At 37.5% G+C, this 20,861-nt stretch overlaps 1 protein-coding gene across 5 annotated transcripts in view; it reads left to right on the top strand.

The window, feature by feature from the left end:
- PCSK5 (proprotein convertase subtilisin/kexin type 5) overlaps positions 1–20,861 on the top strand; it is a 436,446-nt gene that overhangs the window by 141,667 nt on the left and 273,918 nt on the right. For all 5 annotated transcript variants that reach the window (XR_011431390.1, XM_005604948.4, XM_014735411.3 and 2 more), the window contains exons 6-7: positions 12,368–12,456; positions 16,017–16,189. Coding sequence is in view for 4 of the 5 variants with exons in the window: in XM_005604948.4 (XP_005605005.1) it covers positions 12,368–12,456; positions 16,017–16,189 (262 nt within the window). In the remaining variant the exon portion in view is untranslated. The remainder of the gene's footprint in view (positions 1–12,367; positions 12,457–16,016; positions 16,190–20,861) is intronic.

Here is a 20,861-nt window from a genome sequence, read left to right as displayed (position 1 = left end):
GACTCAGTATATACTTAATATTTCATGCTTTAGTGAGTTCTAATTATGAAATTTCTTCTAATTACGATGATGCAAAATTTCAGGAAAATCAGCTCAGGTGTAAGGAGGAGGAATTTGTTTAGATTACATACCAAGTATTGTCGCAAACACCAACCCCAAGCCAGAACTCTTGGAGCAGAAATTCCTATAACACTTCATACATAAACCTTGATTAGCATATACCTCAATACTTAGTAATTATTTGCATAAATCTTACAATACCCATTGGTGGTCTTAGGTTCAATCGGTGGGTCAGTTGAACTCATAGACCTCAGTAGGCCACAAGTGGGAATTAGAAGGTTGGAAAAATAATTTACCAGTAGGGCAATATCAGCTGCATTTCTTCAGCAAGAGTGCTCACGAGTCCCAGGACTGTTTTCTGCTTTTTCCTTGTCCCATGACTGCCACCCAAGTGACACCTCAGCTATGTAAGCAAGAGCCACATGGGTGAATGTGAGAGTCACTTTGCCTTAGATGCCTCATGCTTTTAGGAATAAAATTTCTCACAATAACCTATAATATAGCTTCCAGGGCCACACAAGAAAGGGCACACCCAATTCTCAGTGTCTAATCTCAGAAGCCCAAAGCCAATACTTTTCATCATGTACTTATAGTCCTGGCCACAGACCTCCCAGGTCATGTAACTCACCAACCAGAGTTCATTTTTAGTGTAAGCAGTGTTGCTTGGTACCTAACATCCTGCCTTTATCAGATATCAAGGAGAACAGAGCTAGAAAGTTAAACCAATGTAATTTTTCCATAGATAAGGAAACAAGGTTTTCTTACTCCTTTACTCAGAATCTTCCCCACCAAGATTGTGAGCACACGGCCTCGGATTATTCAACTTTAGAAGTTGCTTAGGACTTAGAAGATGCTTAGGACATAGGATGTGGATTATCTGGACTTGAGAAAGGAAAAAGGGAGGGATGGAAGGAGGAAGGGAAGAAAGGACTAATATTGTTAACTAAAATATATGTTGTGAGGTACTTATTATTTTCAAGAAAATAACAGCATTTCCGACAGAGCTCAGCTTACTTAAACAAAGTGTTATATTTCTATTTTCTGGAATTGTAGGTAGTACTTATCCCAGTAAAGCAGACAGATGTCCAATGGAAAAGTTGGGCATCATGGTATACCCTCCAATTCCAGGCAAGATTTGGATCCTCCAGATTCACTTTTAGGAACTTTTAAGAAAAAACACTTGACTCCCAGCTCACTAAGAACAGACCTAAAATGGATCAGCAAGAATGACTAATTTCTGTCTATTCATAGTCAAGGGGTAAGGGAGACAATTTCTCAGTCCTCTATTTGTGGTAGAAATGAGATTAGGCTGTTCCCAAAGCCCTAAGTACATGGAGTAAAAACTAATAGATCTAAGTTTCAAAGACAAAACAGAACCCTCTAATAGAGGTTAGGAAGCTTAAGGAGCAGAGTTGTGAGCTGTTACTAGACTCGATGGGGGATGAATAGTATCGTGGAATCACTAGGGGTATGTAGACAGGTGTGAGCAATCTGAATTCATAGAAACAAGCTCCAGTAACACATGGAAAACTAATCATTAAAAGCTAAAAGAGGAGTCAAAAAGCATGACGGGGTAAATTTAGAGTATTAACCAGGGAGCCAAAAAAAAGGGCCTCGTTCCGTCATCGTGATTAGTATATTTCATCAACAGGGATCTCTTGTACCATACTGCCCTGACGTTGTTGATCGCTAAGTTACAGGCAGGAAGAGAGTTAGGTTGATAAACAGGTGGTTACTATCTTGATCAGGACTATATGCATACACACGTAAGTGCCTGTTTTGGGTTTTACTGTGCTTCTCCATTCCATGCACCATTATATTTGAGAAAGCAACAGAAGGAAAGAGCTAGGTTTTCTTTGTGTTTTTTTAAAAGTGGAAATGTAATTGACATATAACATAGTGTAAGTTTAAGGTGTACACCCTGTTGGTTTGAGACATTTGTATATTGCAGTATGATTACCGCCACAGCATTAGCCAACACCTATATCATGTCACATAATTATCATTTCCTTTTTGTGGTGAGAACAATTAAGATCTAGCCTCTTAGCGACTTTGAAGTTTATAATACAGGATTGTTGACTATACTCACTATATTGTACATTAGGTCTCCAGAACTTATTTATCTACTAGCTGCAAGTTTGTCCTCTTAAGCAACATCTCCCAAGAACTGGGTTTTCTGATAAACCAAGCTATTTGTTCATTCTCTTAGACATGGGCTAGCATGGTTAACAATGAATTCAGTTAACAATGAATCAACTATTTTCCTAGGCTAGGGTGAATGGAAGAAGGAGGGAAAAAGAAGAGATGTCAAGGTCTAGGCTGGGAAGGATAGGAAGAGGGAAAATGGGGGAGGTAAGAAAACACTTTTTTTTTTGAGGAAGATTAGCCCTGACTAACATCTGCTTCCAATCTTCCTCTTTTTGCTGAGGAAAACTGGCCCTGAGCTAACACCTCTGCCCATCTTCCTCTACTCTATATGTGGGATGCCTGCCACAGCATGGCTTGCCAAGTGATGCATAAATCCACATTCGGGATCCTAACCAGTGGATCCAAACCAGTGAAACCGGGCTGCCAAAGCAGAACGTGTGAACTAACTGCTGTACCACCGGGCTGGCCCCAAGGAAACACTTTTAAAGCAGTGTAATGATCACTTGAGTTTTATTCTATTGTCACTATTTTGTGTTCTGACTGAAATATCCTTCTTGAATTATGACCAATATTATAAATAACAGTACAGAGTCTTCAGACCAATGATGATTTTTTTAAACTTTTTTAAAAAAAATAATTATAAACTCACAGAAAGTTGCAAAAATAGTAGAGGTCCCCCATACCCTTCCCCTAGATTCTCCCAATGGTAACAACTTATGTAATTACAATAAAATATCAAAACCAGGAAATTAACATTAATACAATCCATAAACCTTATTCAAATTTCACCAGTTTCTATGTGCATTCGTGTGTATTTGTGTGTATCAGACTAACAACACTTTTAACCCTCCAAAATGAATATTCTTCTGCTTTTTTTAATACTTACTAGTTATTTATATGTGTTATGTCTGATGCTAATTCTTAGTAGTGACCTGTTACTACTAAGCACTGTAAAATATATTTTTCATTTTCTTTCTTTACCTACAACAGTAGTTGTAGGAGCAGTTGACAAATGCTAACTTTTATTAATTTCTTTAAATATTGTATATCCTTTCCTGAAGGCCAAAAGGAGAATTGATAGTGTCTATGGCTAAGTATAAAAACTGTCATAGTTTAAAGTATATGCTTAAGATTCTTTCAATATTAGTCTATCAAAGGGTCTCTGAATATAATCTTATATGTATCTACTTATTTCTTATTGTCTTAGTCAGTTCATTCTGCTATAACAGAATACCATAGAGTGGGGGGGCTTAAACAATAGACATTTATTTTTCACAGTTCTGGAGGCTCGAAAGTCCAAGATCAAGGTACCGGCAGATTTGGTTTTTGGTGAGGGCTCTGTTCCTGGCTTGTAGATGGCTGCCTTCTTCCTCTTATCCTCACATAGCAGAGAGGGAAAGGTGGGCAGGAAGCAAGCTCTGTCATGTGTCTTCTCATAAGGGCACTAATCCCATCATGAGGGCTCCAGCCTCATGACCTAATTACCTCCCCAAGGCCCGTCTCCACATACCCTCACATTGGGATTAGTTTTCCAACATATGAATTAGAGGGGTGGAGGAGACACAAACAGTCAGTACATAGCAGTTATTTTGAATGAGTTTTCCTGAATTTCTTCCTAGTATAATAAAAAATTAATATTATCGAAGCCTTGGGGACTTCAGTCACTTCAGAAACTGTCTTAATTGTCTCACAAAAACTAATCACCAAAAAATCGACTGTGTGATTTCTTTTTTGCTTTTCAAAAATTTTAATTGACCTTTTTTTCCCTCATATGTTTCTTGAGCTTCAGTAAGCTTTTCACTGAAGACAGAGTAATAATCCATTTTCAGCTATTTTCCATTCTTCTTAAGTTTTCATTTTTAAGATTCCCAGCATTTCCTCCTTCTAACTCAAGTTGAATAATTTATCATGGAGATCCTATAAAATACACTGTCAAATATCCTGTCATCAATAGTAATGAAGGAATAAAATTGCCTCTACCTCACAAATTAGGTAGGGTAGCAGGCAAAGAAGTCATGAAATCTTGGCAGTCATGCAAAGACTTAGGTGGGCCCTGGGGGTTTTGCTAGGATAGTGAAAGGCATTCTGTAAGGACACGGGAGGCCCAGATCTGGACTTTGCCCTGCTGCATTTTATACCTTCCAGTCACCATCTGACTGAATTTTCTCATTTGTACAATAGAAGCAGTAATATCTGTTTTGCTTATTTCTCAGGTTGAAGTGAGATTCAGATGAGGTTAAAATATGTTGAGAGGCAGAGAATGTGATAAAAACATGAAGTGGTAATGTTACCAGGGAAAACATGAGCAGTCAGAAACCTCAGTTCTACGTGATATGTTGGAGAGCACACCCAGCACATCACGATGTCTTGCTCTCCTCTCCCTTTCTAAGGGGGCTTTTGAAATGGGCTTAAATGGATAGTTTTCACTCAGATTTAAGCAAACTCAAAATTTTCCAGGAAAATGGGCACCCTGGACGTCAAAAGGGAATGGAAACAGTGAGGGGGTAGATAAGAATCCATGAACAGCTTCGGATGTTTATTCCAAGAAAGAAATGAAATAGAAAGTAGTTTTTCTCCAACTTACCATTACTTGATTTCATACAGGTGTAATTTAGATTTAGCAATGCAGTGAGACTACGAAGGAAGGTTCTGCGTGGGTTCTGACGTCTTGAACTCATTGCTGAGCTTACATGCATCTTGTCTTCAGATCTGCAGTAAAGCTCAAATAAGTTAATATTTCCATCCCTGCTAACTCATATGAAAGAAAAAAGTTCACAAAGCAGTGTGACTAGAGGACTGGGAGAAAGCAAAAGAAGGAGTGAAGGCAGTATTTTACTAGCTGGCAAGATATAATGGACTCCGTGAATTTGTATTCTAGACTCACTTCGCCTAACTTGTGTGTGTTCACAATATTATAGAAATGAATTACAGGCACGCTGTATTCTGATTTTCCATCTTTCCAATCAGATAGCCCAGGTAAAACTTCTTAGGACCTTTAATTACAATGGTGTATTGTTGGGACTAGGTAATGTAGCAGATGAGGAAACTTCGTGTTTTTTTCCCCCAAGTAAGAAAAAGCAGTAGACAAAGACTGGCATGATTTTTAAATCAAGATGCTCTTTAAGAGCCAAAATAGTTTATTCAAGTAAAAATTATGTAGTAACATATTTTACACTTACTAGGGCCCTGGCAGCAAAGACAGTATCCTTAAGAGAATCAGAGAAGTGATGCATTTTTAATTCCTGGTTTGTCTACATTCTCTTGATTTTAGAGTCATTGGTCTATATGTATCCTTATAATTTACATAATTGGGATATCTTCTGGAAGTCTCAGAAAATGTATGTCTTAGTAATATTGTGAACATTGCAAGAAAGCTAAATAGGTGCTAATTTTCCAAGGGGTCTTATGTTGGAATTGGCTAGTAAAGTTCATATTTAGGTGCACATGTGTCAGAGCATAATATAGTGAGTATGTTGTTTTCTGGACTAAAGTCTACTAAAATTTCTTATGCTGAAAATACTCTGTTGTCTCTGGAGAAAAATACATCTGAAACAGATACATCTGTTTTGTGGCTTTTATATTTAGCTGACATCTTGAATATACTTACTGCTGACCACCCTTGTTCTTTGGGAGAAGGAAGAAACTGAATCTTGTTCACATGCTTGAACAGGTCATGATAATATCCATTGTTCAATGATCTATTTTAAATCCATGTCAAAACACTGAGGCCAACTAAGATATAAAAATAAAAAAGATGACTGGTACTTTACTTGGAATAATGATCATTGTCATCTGAAGGGAGTGGGCTGTTTAAATGTAGGTTGAGCTAGCAATTTGGACCCTCAATTACAGTACGCTGCAATATATTATTTAACTGATATTTAAAATATATGAGTCAGCGGTTGAGTATCACATCTCTGTCTCCCCAGAATGCTTCATACATCATGATGTAGAGCAGCGTACAGAAATCTTTACAGGAAATGTTTTTATAAGGAAATAGTCACTCTGTTCTTCACTTAGCAGCATTCAGTATGCATTAATGATGCATATAATATGTGCAGGACTTTATTGCTTTTTAGGAATACAGAACCAAGTTAGTTCTTCCATTTTTTAATAATATGGTAGGATAGATATTCAGTTAAATCTCTCCTGCCACAGTACATCTAAAACTCCTGGGAAAATACTACAGAACTTTTTACTGTGTGGTTGAGCTAATGGGACGCCAGAAGTATTTCTCTGAGAAAGTTCAGAGCTTTAAACTAGAGGGCAATAGGTGGACGTGAGGAATTTTCCAGGGTGAGCAGCCAATCCCAGCCAGCCTGGAGCTTGATTTTCAAAAGCCCGGGGGTGGCAGGAGCCAAGGCCTTGGTCCAGTGGGGTGAGAAAAGACTTCTGCATAAAACAGAGCCCCTGAGGGACCATTTTAAATATACTTACTATAGAAAAACAAAACCTACACAGAGAGACAGAAGACATATTAGACTTTCTCTATCTGGGTAATGGACAGGATAAGAGGATAAAGAAGTAACTACCTGTAAGACTTACTGCACTCATGGGATTTGCACCTGTAATTCATATTACTTGTATGGCCCAAATTTTAGGTTTGGTTGAACAGATCCTGATTGGTGTAGCCCCAGATTATGTGGTAGAAGCAAATTCGAGTCTTTAGAACAACAAGCTTTCCAGCCTCAAAGAATTCATAAAGATAAAAGCCTAAACAACATGACTTTCTAAATAGACAGTTCACCTACTACATAAGGAAAACATCACCATGAAAACAAGCCAGCAGCAAAATAAATAGCAGAATTTGATTCACATATTTTAGAATTAACTAGATATCATTTATATGTATCAAGAAATGAATACCCAAAAGGTTTTTCTTTGGTGAGGAAGATTGGCCCTGAGCTAACATCTGTTGCCAATCTTCTTCTTTTTGGTTGAGGAAGATTGTCCCTGAGCTAACATCTTTGCCAGTCTTCTCTATGTTGTATGTGGGACACTGCCTCAGCATGGCTGGATGAGTGGTATCTGTACCTGGGATCTGAACCCTGAGCCACTGAAGTGAAACGTGTGAACTTCACCATTACACTACTGCGCTTGCCCTGAAAAGTATTTTTAAGAAAAAAAGACTGTCCAAATTAACCAGGTGGATTTGAAAAAGAACTTCAAAAAATAAAACATGTAATAATTGGAATGAGTAATGCAGTGAATGGATTAAACAGGAGATTAGTCCTGGCTGAAGATAAGATAATTGAAATATAGAACTGAGCAAGTTACACTGACTGCAGCCCAGAGAGAAGATATGGGAAGTGTGATGGTGAGATTAAAGAACAAGATAGTGTGAAGAGGTCTGATGTATGCTTAATTGGGATTCTGAAAGGCAGTTTTCAAAGGTACTAGTGAGACTTGTGTAGATTTAAACATTCAACTACAGGTTTTGGAATTCCAAGAAAGAATTTTTAAAAATCCATGCATACAACATTTTAATGAACCTGCAGAATAGAAAATACAAAGAGATCTGAAAATCATCCAGAGAAAACTAAATTCCCAGATCGCTGATTTCTCACCAGAAGCAGTGGAAGCTGGAAGACAGCGGAATGGCATCATTGAAGGGCTGTGATCTAGAATTCTATATCCAATGAAATTATTTTTCAAGAACAGCAGTAAAACAAAGTCATTTTCTGAGGCTACCAAAAGACTCTCTAAAGGGTATGTTTACAGAATGTTCTTCAGAAAGAAATCAGCGGGGCTGGCCCGGTGGCCGAGTGGTTAAGTCCACGCGCTCCGCTGCAGGCGGCCCAGTGTTTTGTCAGTTCCAATCCTGGGCGCTGACATGGTACCGCTTATCAAGTCACGCTGAGGCGGTGTCCCACATGCCACAACAAGAAGGACCCACAACTAAGAATATACAACTACGTACCTGGGGGCTTTGGGGAGAAAAAGGAAAAAAATAAAATCTTAAAAAAAAAAAAAATCAGTAATCCCAGAAGGAAGCATGAACTACAAAAAGAAACAGAGCAAAGAATGTATTTGTAAATCTAAACAAACACTGAGTGTTTAAAGTAGTAACATTAATGGGTAATTTCTAGAGTTAAGAAAAATCCAATGTGTAACTATAATCATTGGGAGCTCCTATGTGTCAAGAAGTAGATAATCAGAGTTTTGTTTGAGAAACAAACAAGTCTGTTTCTCAAACAGACTTTCTGTTTTGTTTGAGAAAAGCTGAAAAATATTAATAACTTTAGACTTTGTGATGTTAGGTATCCATGATCAAATACTTAAGATAACCACTAAATAATATAATGTATAACATCCAAACTAGTACAGGGGAAAAAAAATACAGAAATGAACATGAATATATCAATAGATACAGTCTCTGTAAATGGACTCGAATTAAAGACAAAGATAGTTAGCCTAGCTTCAAAAAGACATTCCATTTACGAGATATACCTAATATGAACACAGAAGGTTTAAAAGTAAAAGGAGCAAAAAGGTATACAATTTAAATATTAACCAGATATCTTTAATTTTTTCTTTGACTGCAAGAATCATAGAGTGTTACTACGTATTCATAAATGGTTTGTTTCACTGGAAAGATTTAATAATTCCATTCTAAATAAAATAAAAATCAATAGAACTGCAAAGAACATTAAGTCCACAATATAATGAACAAGCGTAACGTAATGGACTTATGAAGAACAACTGGAGAATATACATCCTTTGAAGCACATGGAACATTTATAAAAATTGATCACATACTTGATCATTGTGTGGGTCTCACAAAATTCAAACAATTGGTTCATAAAAATTATCTTTTTTTATCACAAAGTAATCAAGTTATTGACTGATAGCAAAAACATAACTAAATACCTATATATATTTGAAAATTTTAAATCATATTCCTAAATAACCCATGGACCAAAGAACAGACCAAAGCAGAATTAAAAACAGAGATCTTATGATCCAGTAGCACTTGCATTAATTAATAATAGATACAACGAAATACAAGAACAACAGACTCATAAAGGGAGTTTGACATTTGAATAAAAATAACTTACACCCTGAATTCATATGCAATAGAGCCTAATGAAGGGTCATAGTAAATAATTGCTAGATTCAGGGGAAAATTAGTTTGGGGCTTACAAAAGAAATATTTTTTCTTTTAACACTCGATCATTTTTCTGATGATTAATGTGGCACAACCAAATATCAGAAAGGTCAGATAATTATGAGTACATCAAAATTAAATATTGTGTATAACAACCTAAAATTGCCATAAACAAGATCGTTATGTTCCAAATAACAACTTTGGAAATGTATACACAACAGATATGATGGAAAGGCAGTGAGAAATTTGAACAAAAGGCATGAAAAGGTTATTCGCAAAGCAAGAAATAGAAATAGCTAATAAATATTTGAGAAGATGCATAACATCAAATGTCATCAGAGGGGATAAAACAGAGAACCAACAAGAAGATAACATTTTTCTCATGTCAGATTGGCAAGGATGAAAAAGATGGAAAAACTCATACGTAGGAATTTATGTACACAGGGGTTTGTCCAAATATTTTCTCTGTTCTTCATATTGTCATTCAAGCTTATGGTCTTTCCTTTTTTGTCATGCACAAACATTTGATGTTTTATGGTAATGTTTATTAATCTTGCAGTTTTTAGGATTGGTTTTATTACTTTCGTCTGCTGTTAACAATTTGACCATATATTCTGTACTCTTTGATCCAGTAATTCTACTTCTAGGAATTGGCCCCAAGGTATACAATTATATACTCCAGATTCTTCTTCGTAGCCTTATTAATATTAGTGAAAAACTGTGTAAATTTACAGGAATAGAGGATTTGTTAAAGATGCTATGGTGTGTGTGTGTGTGTGTGCTTACAGAATATATATATTTGCCATTTCAAAGATTATGTAGAATAATACCATTTAAATGATACATAGATTAATGTTTATATAGAAAGATAGGCATGACTTTACTAAGTGGAAAAAGCAGGATGTATCTCTTTTGTGTAAATGCGTGCGTGTATCTATGAGTTGTAAGCAGCAACTTGTTTATAGTTGCACAAACTGTAGTCATGTCCCCTGACAAGTGTGGTCTGGGGCACCTGTGCTGTAAAATAAAAAGCACTTTAAAAAAATGGAATTTGAAGGGCCTGAGTTTTAGTCACTGTTTGGCCGCTTTCAGCTGTCCCTTTATGTCTCAGGGCCTCCTTAAGTGCCCTCATTTCTAAAAATGAGGGAATGGGGGTGAGCATTGGATTTGAGTAGCAATGACAAATGCCCCCTGATGGTGTCACATCCTTCTTCTGCATCCAGGGCAGACATTAGTCATTAGTCCTGGTTGTCTTCCTCTGGGCTCAGCCTTCTCAGCACACTGTCATGGGCCACCATTTCTAAACAGATTGTGCTTTGCGCGTGAAATTTCTTTGCCATCCTTGGATAAGATTATCTTAGAAGTCCGTTCAGCTAGAAGATTTTTCTGTACAAGGAACCAAGTTATTGTGGTGAGAAATAGGGGGGATATCTTTCAGAAAAAATTGTTTACTTTTCTAGTAGCCACATTTTTAAAAAGCTGTAGAAAAGGTGAAAACATACGGGTGAAATAAATTTTGATAATTTTTACTAAATAAAATATTTCAATATGTAATTGATATAAAACAATTATTAATGGGATATTCACCTTCTTGTTTTTATCATATCAAATCTTTGAAATCCAGTGTGTATTTACAGTACATCCCATTTTATTTTATTATTTTTTTTTGTTTTGGGTTTTTTGTTTAAGAAAGATTGTCCCTGAGCTAACGTCTGTGCCAGTCTTTCTCCATTTTGTATATGGGACGCTGCCACAGCATGGCTTGCTGAGTGATGTGTGGGTCTGTGCCTAGGATCCACACCTGTGAACCTCGGGCCACCAAAGCGGAGTGCACGAACTTAACCACTGTGCCACCAGGCTGGGGCCCCAAGCACATCCCATTTTAGATGGTAGATTTTCATTGGAGATACTTGACTTGTATTTATGTTTACAGTTGAAGAAGTAGGTTCTCCTATACCCACATTCTTACATTTTTTTAAAAATTATTTTATTGAGATCATATTGGTTTATAACATTGTGCAGATTTCAGGTATATATTATTATATTTCAGCTTCTGTATAGACTGTGTCCCATTCACCACCAACAGTCCAGTTTTTATCTATCATCATGCATATGTGCTCCTTTACCCCTTGTGTCCTCCTCTGCCCTCTTCCCCTGTGGTAACCACCAATCCATTCTCCTTATCTGTATGTTTGTTTATCTTTCACATATGAGTGAAATCATACAGTATTTGTCTTTCTCTGTCTGACTTACTTCACTTAGCATAATACCCTCAAGGTCCATCCATGTTGTCTCAAATGTCTTTTTTGTGGCTGAGTAGTATTCCACTGTATATACATATACTACACCTACTTTATCCGTTCATCCATTGATGGGCACTTCCAAGTCGTGGCTATTGTGAATAGTGCTACAATGAACATGAGAGTGCATATATCTTTTTGAATTAGTGTTTTCATGTTCTTTGAATAAATACCCAGAAGTGGAATAGCTGATTCGTATGGTATTTCCAATTTTAATCTTTTGAGGGATCTCCATACTGTTTTCCATAGTGACTCTACCAGTTTGCATTCCCACCAGCAGTGTATGAGGGTTCCCTTTTCTCCACATCATAAAAATTAACTTAAGTTTTTAAATAATTGAATTGAGTACTAGTTTTTTAATTTAATTAAAATTAAAATGGAGATAAGGTCATACTAGCCACATTTCAAGTACCCAAGAGCCACATATGGCTGGTGGTTACCATATTAGAGAGTGGAAGCTTGGAGAATACAAAGAAACATACAATTCCTTTTTAGCCTTCAAGGAGATTTTCTAGTTGGGAAAGCAAGATATCAAAAATAAACACACCAAGAACATTATCCAAAGCAGAATGTAATGAAGTGCTAAATGTTTGCTGTGGACAGACTTAGTGCTACTTGGGTAGGAAGCTCCAGAAACACCCACAGCTTGATACATTCTTCACTACTTTGAAGTCTGGGTGGTGGCAGTGCTGTGTTGAGTTTGTGAGAATGGAGTGTCTTACCTTAGAAAGTGTGTGTGTTCTCCCTGCAGACATGGGACCCGCTGTGCTGGAGAAGTGGCAGCCGCAGCAAACAACTCGCACTGCACAGTCGGAATTGCTTTCAACGCCAAGATCGGAGGTATGGGAAACACACTTAGGTGGATAGAGAAATAGCCAAGAGCTCTTGCGCTAACTGATTTTCAGGCCCCTTTTTGAACTAAAGACAGGCATATGTTTGCATGGTAGTGTTCAACTGTTGCTGACAGCAAAATGACCACGTTAACATGGGTTATTAAATATGGTTAATGGCTTCTGAGCCAGTATCTCTGAAGTGTCACAAGCACAGACATTTCTTTCTTTAAACCAGCATGAAAAAACATTGCCCAATAGTGAAAATGGGGTCGTTGACATCTGTACCGAACTATACAATTGGTGTTTGGGTCAGAAAGAACTAATAATATAAACAATAGGCCATAATATCTCTGTGGAAGGCAGCACTTTGAAATTCTGTTAGAGCAGAAAATCTTTTTTTTTCTTTTCCACAGCCTTTATAAAAATCTCCTTTTAACTGCAATTAAAATGGTAAATGGTAAAATCTATTTTTGAAGTCCCGTAATGTAGTGAGACTGTTAACATTAATAATTCCGGATTATATATAAACATACATACACATGCGCAAGCTCAAATTTTCATATGCTACTACAAGGCTCCAACCAAAGCAGTATAAATCCAGGCGTTAACAGAAGCAAACTCTTACTTTCCCATTTGTAATCAGCTTTGTTAGTACAGCCGGCTGCCACAGCCACACACAAAAGGAAGAAAACATCGGAAGAGACGGTACAGATCCTAATGGCTTTGAAGTGTCCTGTGGAGGTGTCCTAAAGGGTGTCATAAGATAAATGAAGTTCCTGGAACCAGGCTGACACCCTTGTTTCCAATGCATTATTTGTTTTCACGTGGTAAATGGAGTTGGATCTAAAAGATAAAAATGAGTCCTTTCTAGGGTAAATGTAGAGATCTTGTAACATGAATTATTTTGGGTATATAATAATGGTGCTAAGAAAAGATTTTCTGCGACTGCCTTGATTGTCAGTCCTCAGTAAACGTGACCTCTTTCCTTTATTTCACCCTGAATTCTTAGAGGACGGCAGCTTGTTAACCAGTAATTAGCTGCGCTCTGAGAGCATCTGCTGTGTGTCAAGGGGAGTGTTTATGGAGGAGCTGGGGAAGGCAGACAAAGACTTCCCCATGAAGAATGATGAGGGTGCTGGAGGCCCCTGCTCTTCTGAAGACAATCAGATGACTGGTGGCCATCTGATCAACCCTTCTTGCTGTCCGGGACACACAGTCTCACATACACAGCCACACATCCATGTCCCCATCATCACTCTCCAATGCTAACCCAGCGCTCACTGACCTTGAGGGGATGAAGGGGTGAACTTGTGAACCTCACAGATAAACTGCTGACCTAGCTGACTGAACAGGACCTCAGGAAAAAAAATGAATGTGTGGCAATGACTCACAAATGTTCTGTCGTCCTAAGAACGAGAACATTCTGAATTATAAATTTAACCCCTCAGACCCAGGAATGAAGGCTTGTAGTTAAATGAAGACAAAGCAGCCTTTCATCTTTAAACTTGAGGAAAGGAAATTTTTACTCATCAATTTTTGGTTAGAAAATTAATATTACCCTCTGGATATGATTTTATCGAGCCTTTTCTTCATGAACTTCACATAAATTGCATGACATAGAAACTGAATTCAGGTGTTGTGTGGATACTCCTGCATGTTGGCATTTAGAGCTGGTAGATACTCCAGGGTTTATTTCAGACCTCCCTGTACTGGGAAAATCGTTCCATTTTTTGCTTTTAAATAGGAAGTAAGGTTTCTTTGTTAAAAACTGTGCAGATGTATTTTGAATATTCATGTGAAATGAAAAACCAATGGCTGCTCAGGACCCAGTACACCCAGAGCATCTTGCTGGGTATCCTGCCCCCACAAAACAAACTGTTGACAAGTTTTCTAAGTACAATTTGCATTCCGTAATTTTTAAAGGGACTTGTTCATAAACTTTGTTCTCCCCCTCACCTGTTTATATATGTCCCCTTTAAAAATCCAGAAGTCTGGAGAAGACAGTCAAGAGATACAGTAACCAAATGCAATGTCTTGAGAAATGCTTTGGGGAAACTTAATGTTGACTGAGTGTTTGTTTCCATTTTTTTATTTTTGGAAAAAATATTAAAGGATAGAGTGTCACAACTGTCATGGAATTTAAAATGATTTAGCCTGATATTTATATTTTTAGATGAAGAAAATGTGACAAAATGTTAGCAGTTGTTGAGTACTGGCTATACCGATTCGTTGTCATTCTTTCTGTTTTTTCGGTGTTTTTTAGTTTTGTCATTAAAAGGTAAACATATTTTTGAAAGCATAAAGAAGATATAGTTGCTTCAAGAGTATTTTTATTTTCTATCAGAATTCCTACTTCAAACCACATAGTATCTAAAGTTGCCTGATTTGGGGTTTTATTATTTAACCCCATTTATTGGTGACCAATAAAAACTTGAAATCCTACTAGATAACTAGGTTTTCCTAAGGAGTAAATTTGGGCTCTAAAGATATAATTTTAAAATAATATAATATCTCAGTGATGGTATTTAGCTTAAGCTGAAGGAGAGAGATGTTTACTTAACAATTAAATGTTTTATTATTGTGAGTCTCCAAAGTAAAAGGAAAAAAGGAAAGCCTAACATTGGATGTATAATTTATTTTTTAGTATCTTACTGTCCATTTTTGCAAATTAAGGTTAATAATAAATTCCTATCTGTCTGGCGGAAATATACTTAAATGAAGATTAATGACTACACATTGCTAAAACCCTTTGAGAATTATTTGATGTGTTACATGCACAGAGAACGTTCTCCCTTATTCGACTTATAAATTACTTGGCAAAAAAATAATATGGTAAGTTCCCATCAGTCTTACAGATTAGGAGATAATGTTAAATATGGAGGAAATTAGACCAACCTAACTTGGCAGCTTTCCAGATTTTGTAAGACTGCTGAGGTCAGAAAGTTTTGCACCGATTATGAACACAAGTTATCTAATGAAGAGAAATTTAGGGAAGATGGATTGCTTGAGTCTCTCTTTGTCAAGTACTCACTTTAAGACAGGAATAAAGAGAAGGGAGAGATTGTGGAAACTTAGAAAAAGAGAATAGGGCCGGCCCAGTGGCACAGCGGTTAAGTGCGCACGTTCCGCTTTGGCGGCCTGGGGTTCGCTGGTTGGGATCCCGGGTGTGGACATGGCACTGCTTGGCAAGCCATGCTGTGGTAGGCGTCCCACATATAAAGTAGAGGAAGACGGGCATGGATGTTAGGTCAGGGCCAGTCTTCCTCAGCAAAAAGAGGAGGATTGGCAGCCGTTAGCTCAGGGCTAATCTTCCTCAAAAAAACAAAAAAGTAGTGGGTGAAAAAGAGTTTAAATAAGTTTTGCTCTTTTACATGCAGTGTAACTTCCTTTCTCCCCAGGAAAGCTTCGGAAAGGTCTGCATTATCCTTTTCTGAGGAAAATATACTCAAGTGTTGGTTAGAAGTTTATTCTTTCCCCAAAAAAATGCTATCACTGGAATATGTCTTGGGCTGTTTGGGGGTTATATAGCAAAGCCTCTAATCGAGCTACGTCCCTTCTGTCTTGAAGGAGTCCGAATGCTAGATGGAGATGTGACGGACATGGTTGAAGCGAAATCGGTTAGCTTCAATCCCCAGCACGTGCACATCTACAGTGCAAGCTGGGGCCCAGATGATGATGGCAAGACCGTGGATGGACCAGCTCCACTCACCCGGCAAGCCTTTGAAAATGGCGTTAGAATGGTAGGTTTCAAAAGCACCTGGGCTCATATTATGCCAGTCAGTGATGATTATCATATGAAGCCGTCTACAAAACTCTGGGTTCTGATCCTCCACTCTGGAGGAATGGATGGAGCTCATAGGCTGAGCCAGGAGACGAGTCAATGGCAAGAGGTGCTGAACCTTTGGGATTGTGTATTTTATCTGGTGTGCAAATGAACTAAGAGCTAGCGCTTCCCCTAACGAGAAAAGAGGTATATTTGGGTGCTTAGATCTGCTCAAAGGAAATATTTTCATTAATGTGTTAATCTTGCATTTGGAAAAGTAAATTCTTGGGAGTGTGCGATTGAGAAGTGGAGATGTTGAAACTCTCCGCTTGGTGTTGGTACGTCATTCTACAATGCCCTTCTGGGCATCTCCCTTCTGCAGTTCCTTCCCGAGTCCCCCCTCTGTCCCAGGACAATATTATTTTTATGCTGGCTTGCAAGTTCCCTAACCAGACAGCTTAACAGATCATCATTTTCTTGATTTCACTAAAAAATTCACTGACCACTCCTCTCCAAAAAACTGACCACAGAATCTAATGTAATAAAATGTCTGTTTTAGACTACAGATCTTAAAAAATTCTGTCTTATTTTAATTAAATAAAAAATAAAGATGCTATATCCTTGTAATCATAAAAGGAGGAAAACTCCACCAAAAGGGACTCCTCTCTCTTTCTTACTCGTGAATGAAACTTTGGGTGATTTAAAGCATACGTCTTAATCATGATCTGAGCTGATCCCTTTTCTTCCTCATTTCTTTTTTTTTCTTTACTTCTCTTTTTTTTTCCTGAGGAAGATTCACCTGGAGCCAACATCTCTTGCCAATCTACCTTTCTTTTGTGTATAAGCCACCATCATAGCATGCCACTGATAGACGAGTGCTGTAGGTCCGAACCCAGGTTGCTGAAGCAGCGTATACCAAATTTAACCACTAGGCCACTGGCTGGCCCCGCTTCCTCATTTCTTTTTACTTGTTTGCAATGTAAGCATATGCCACTCTTCCTATCCGTCAGCACATCCTGCTTTCCCTGCAAGTCCCTGTCCCACTCCCATGTCCTACTGTACAGCCAAATCCTATTGACCATTAAGCCTCAGCTAAAATGTCCCTTCTTCCCAGGAGCCTTCTCACTGCCCAAACTAGAATTAAGTATATGCAGTCCCCACTCTGTACCTCCTCGACTTTATATTCTTACTGGTGTTCCCTATAATCTTTATCATATTGTACTTTTGTTCAGTGTTAGCTTTGCTGGTATCCTCCTCACTAAATCGTAAGTTCCTAGAGAGCAGAGCCTGTGCTCTACCCATCTTTATGGGCTTTGCAAAACCCATAGCGTACATTGAACTCTAGTGAGTACTCGGTAAACGTTTGTTGAATTTAATTTAATTTACTACAGATTACGCTAACCACAGGGTGCTTCTATATTCAGCCCAGCTTTGGAGCAGTGGGATGCATGCAGTTGATTCATGTAACGTTGCAGCTGGAGTACAAATAATCATGATTCTTCTGCCTTTGTGGGATTGGTGTAGAGTTTTAATCAGAAGACTGAGCTAAGCAGTCTCCTGGCCCTTCTGAAATAGACTGGAGGGGAACACTTAGGCACCTGTTTCGTATGCACTTCCTGAGTAAAACATAGCTCAGGTTTGGTTAAGACATACTTTCTAGCTCTGCCAATTTTCAGCTGCATTAGAGGCCTTTTAAACTATAGGATGATGTTTTAAATCATTGCCTAGAATTTTCCTTTCAAGATACCTGAATGCCAAATGAATGCACTCCAAGTAATCAGGTGGTTTCATTACCAAAGCCCTGCGGATTACTATTCTCTCTCTCTGTGCCATCAGTAGAATGGTCATTCAAGTTAAATACATCAAGCTTCGTTCATATTTAATGTTTGACTTGTTCTTGTAGGGCTCTTAATACAATAAAGAGCAATCTGGAATTTCTCATTAATGTGAGAATATATGTATATTAGTAATGCACATAGCCTTGTGGGTGTACATATATAGAGAGAATGCCCCATATGTAATAGCTGTCATTGAATCTGATAGAAACCAGTAGTTTTCAGATTTATTTTTGCTAGGGAATCTTTTATTCAATGGAAATCTTAAATGGAAACTCAACGTGGAAAACAAAAATGTTATGCTTTGAAGGAAAAAATGGTTAAGATTAGAAACATGATCATCTGAGATAGCTATTCAAACATATAAGAAGATTATATTTAGAAAGAAATACTTTTGAAAAAGTTTACTCTAAAACTCATCATTAATGACAAAAGTAACCGATACTTATTATAACAAATCCTACTATAAAGATGAAGTTAAAAATAGATTTCCCACCAACTAGATAACCACTGTTAAGAGTCTGGACTCCATCTTTCGGTACTCCTGTGCCCATTCATATACCAAACAGGTATCGATGGCCTCTGCACATGGCTGTTTTTACCTAATAGGTTGTCAAGGACATCATTCTGGGGCAGTCCATAAGGATAGAACTCATTTATTTTAATATTTCGAAAATTTTTGGAGTATGGATATACCATAATTTATTCCATTGAAGAGCTCTCAAGATTTTAATCTGGAAAAAAGGGAGTTTTGTTTTAAAACAAATCATTTACTTTTAGAGGTAAGGTGGTAACAAAAGAAATAACTCTTAAGGAAAACAAATTATTCTCTGGCTCCTAGCATTGCACACCTAATTATGGAAAAGCATTGGTGATCCATTTAAATGTAATAAAATCATCAAGATAGAGTTTTTATGTGTTTGATACACACAGGCTTCAGATTTAGGGTAGGGTTGAGTCCAGGATCTGTCATTTACTACTCTCTGAACTGAAGTCGATCAGATTACCTCTCTGCTTCCATTCCCTCATCTAAAATAGGGTGATGATAGTACTTACTTACAGAGCTGTTACGTGTGTTAAATGAGATGATGATGCATATACAGCAATTGACAGAATACCTAGAATATAATAGGTGCTCAATAAGTAAGTTTTGTATACATACGGATAGATAGATAGATAGATCGATCGATCGATAATTTTTTCAGAGAAGAGATCATGTCCTTCCAAAAAACTTTACATTTTTCCTCAGTTCTCCATCCTTCTCTTCTCTACCATTTCCACACTGCAGAGTTCTAGGTAATTCCATTGGGTTACCTGTAGTGGTAGATTAAAAATAATATGGTAAAATATGGTTCTGTGATGTTACTTACTTTGTTCTTCCCATGTCTCTACTTGCCTTCAATTTCACTTGCCCTTAAAAGCACATCTTCGGTTTCAAGATAACCTCTCAATATACAAATTCATTTCTTTTATCCATGTTTGCAGTCTTGAATTAAATCTATATTTTCCCAAGGGATGTTTCTCTAAATATCTATGAATATATAATTTAATATTTTTAAAGCATATTAGATAGTCTTTTGCAGGAAAAAGAAACCTTTCACTCTTCTGTTATAAGGCATCAAATGAGACAGTACATTTTATATTCTTTGAGATGATTCTGATTGTTCTTTATATAATATACACTGTCAAATATATAGAAAATAAGTTAGATTACAGAGCACAGCAAAGAAAGAAATAACTGATTTTTTGGCTGAGTGATTTAAAGAATGAAGGAATAAGTGACTAATAAAATAATTCCTTCAGGTAGCTGGGGGTGAAAGTCCAGGTGGCAGCCTAAAGTCTTTCTGGTTTATTCATATTTTAACTACATCATCTACAAAAATACAGGAATTGGACTTTATTTATTCTTTCTGTTAAACTTAGTGAATTCCCACTTTCTATATACTGTAAAGGAGTGAAGAAGACATCTAAGTCTTATATGTAATACGTAAAAGTCCCTACATTCTAGCAACAAGACAGGAAACAAACACGCATAGAAACAAGACAATCTGAGCTAAGGATAAGCGTTATGAATGAAATAGAACAATGACTGGGGGCGGACAGAATGGCTTTAGTTAGAGAGGACAACGAGTCCTCTTTGAGGAGTTGATACGTGAGGAGGGATATAAATGATAAGAAGCCAGTAGGGGGAGAAATGTGGGAGGAATGTTCTGTGCAAAAGGAACAGCAAGAGTAAAGCATCCCAAGAGGAGAATGATTTGGGTGTATTCCTAGAACAGAATGCTAGGGCGTTGGGAGCAACGTGAACAGAATGCAGGCAGTAGGAGATGTGCTGGAGAGGTAGGCAGGGGCCAGCCAGCTCAGCAGTGTCTCTAAACTGTGAGGCTGTTTGCGTTTTGATCTGTTACAGAAATCCACTGGAGGTTTTCAGCAGAGTAGTGGCCTGATGAGATACACAATTTTGAAAGGTCACTGCTGTGAGAATGGACTGTATGTGGGTGAGAGATGAAGAGGCAAGAGTGGAAGATTGAAATGGTCCAAGAAAGAGTTGATGATGAATGGGACTAGGAGGGCAACAATGTTACGACAGCTAGAGAGACTGGTAACAAGAAAGAGAAGCCTAAGAATCAAGAAAGATTTTCACAAAGGAAAGAAATAAATTTTGCTCAGGGAGTCCAAGTATTGATTGTATACATTCCTTCCGTTTACTAATCAAAAAACATAGCAAATATTGGATTTCAGAATGCTCCCTATTTGTTTAAAATAAGGATTTGGCTCAATAGCATGTAACACTGTTTTAACAAAATCAAAATT

Source organism: Equus caballus, chromosome 23, assembly GCF_041296265.1.
Source record: "Equus caballus isolate H_3958 breed thoroughbred chromosome 23, TB-T2T, whole genome shotgun sequence".
Lineage (NCBI taxonomy): Eukaryota > Metazoa > Chordata > Mammalia > Perissodactyla > Equidae > Equus > Equus caballus.
Note: the sequence above shows the minus strand (reverse complement) of the source record. Positions and strands in the feature narration are given on the sequence as shown.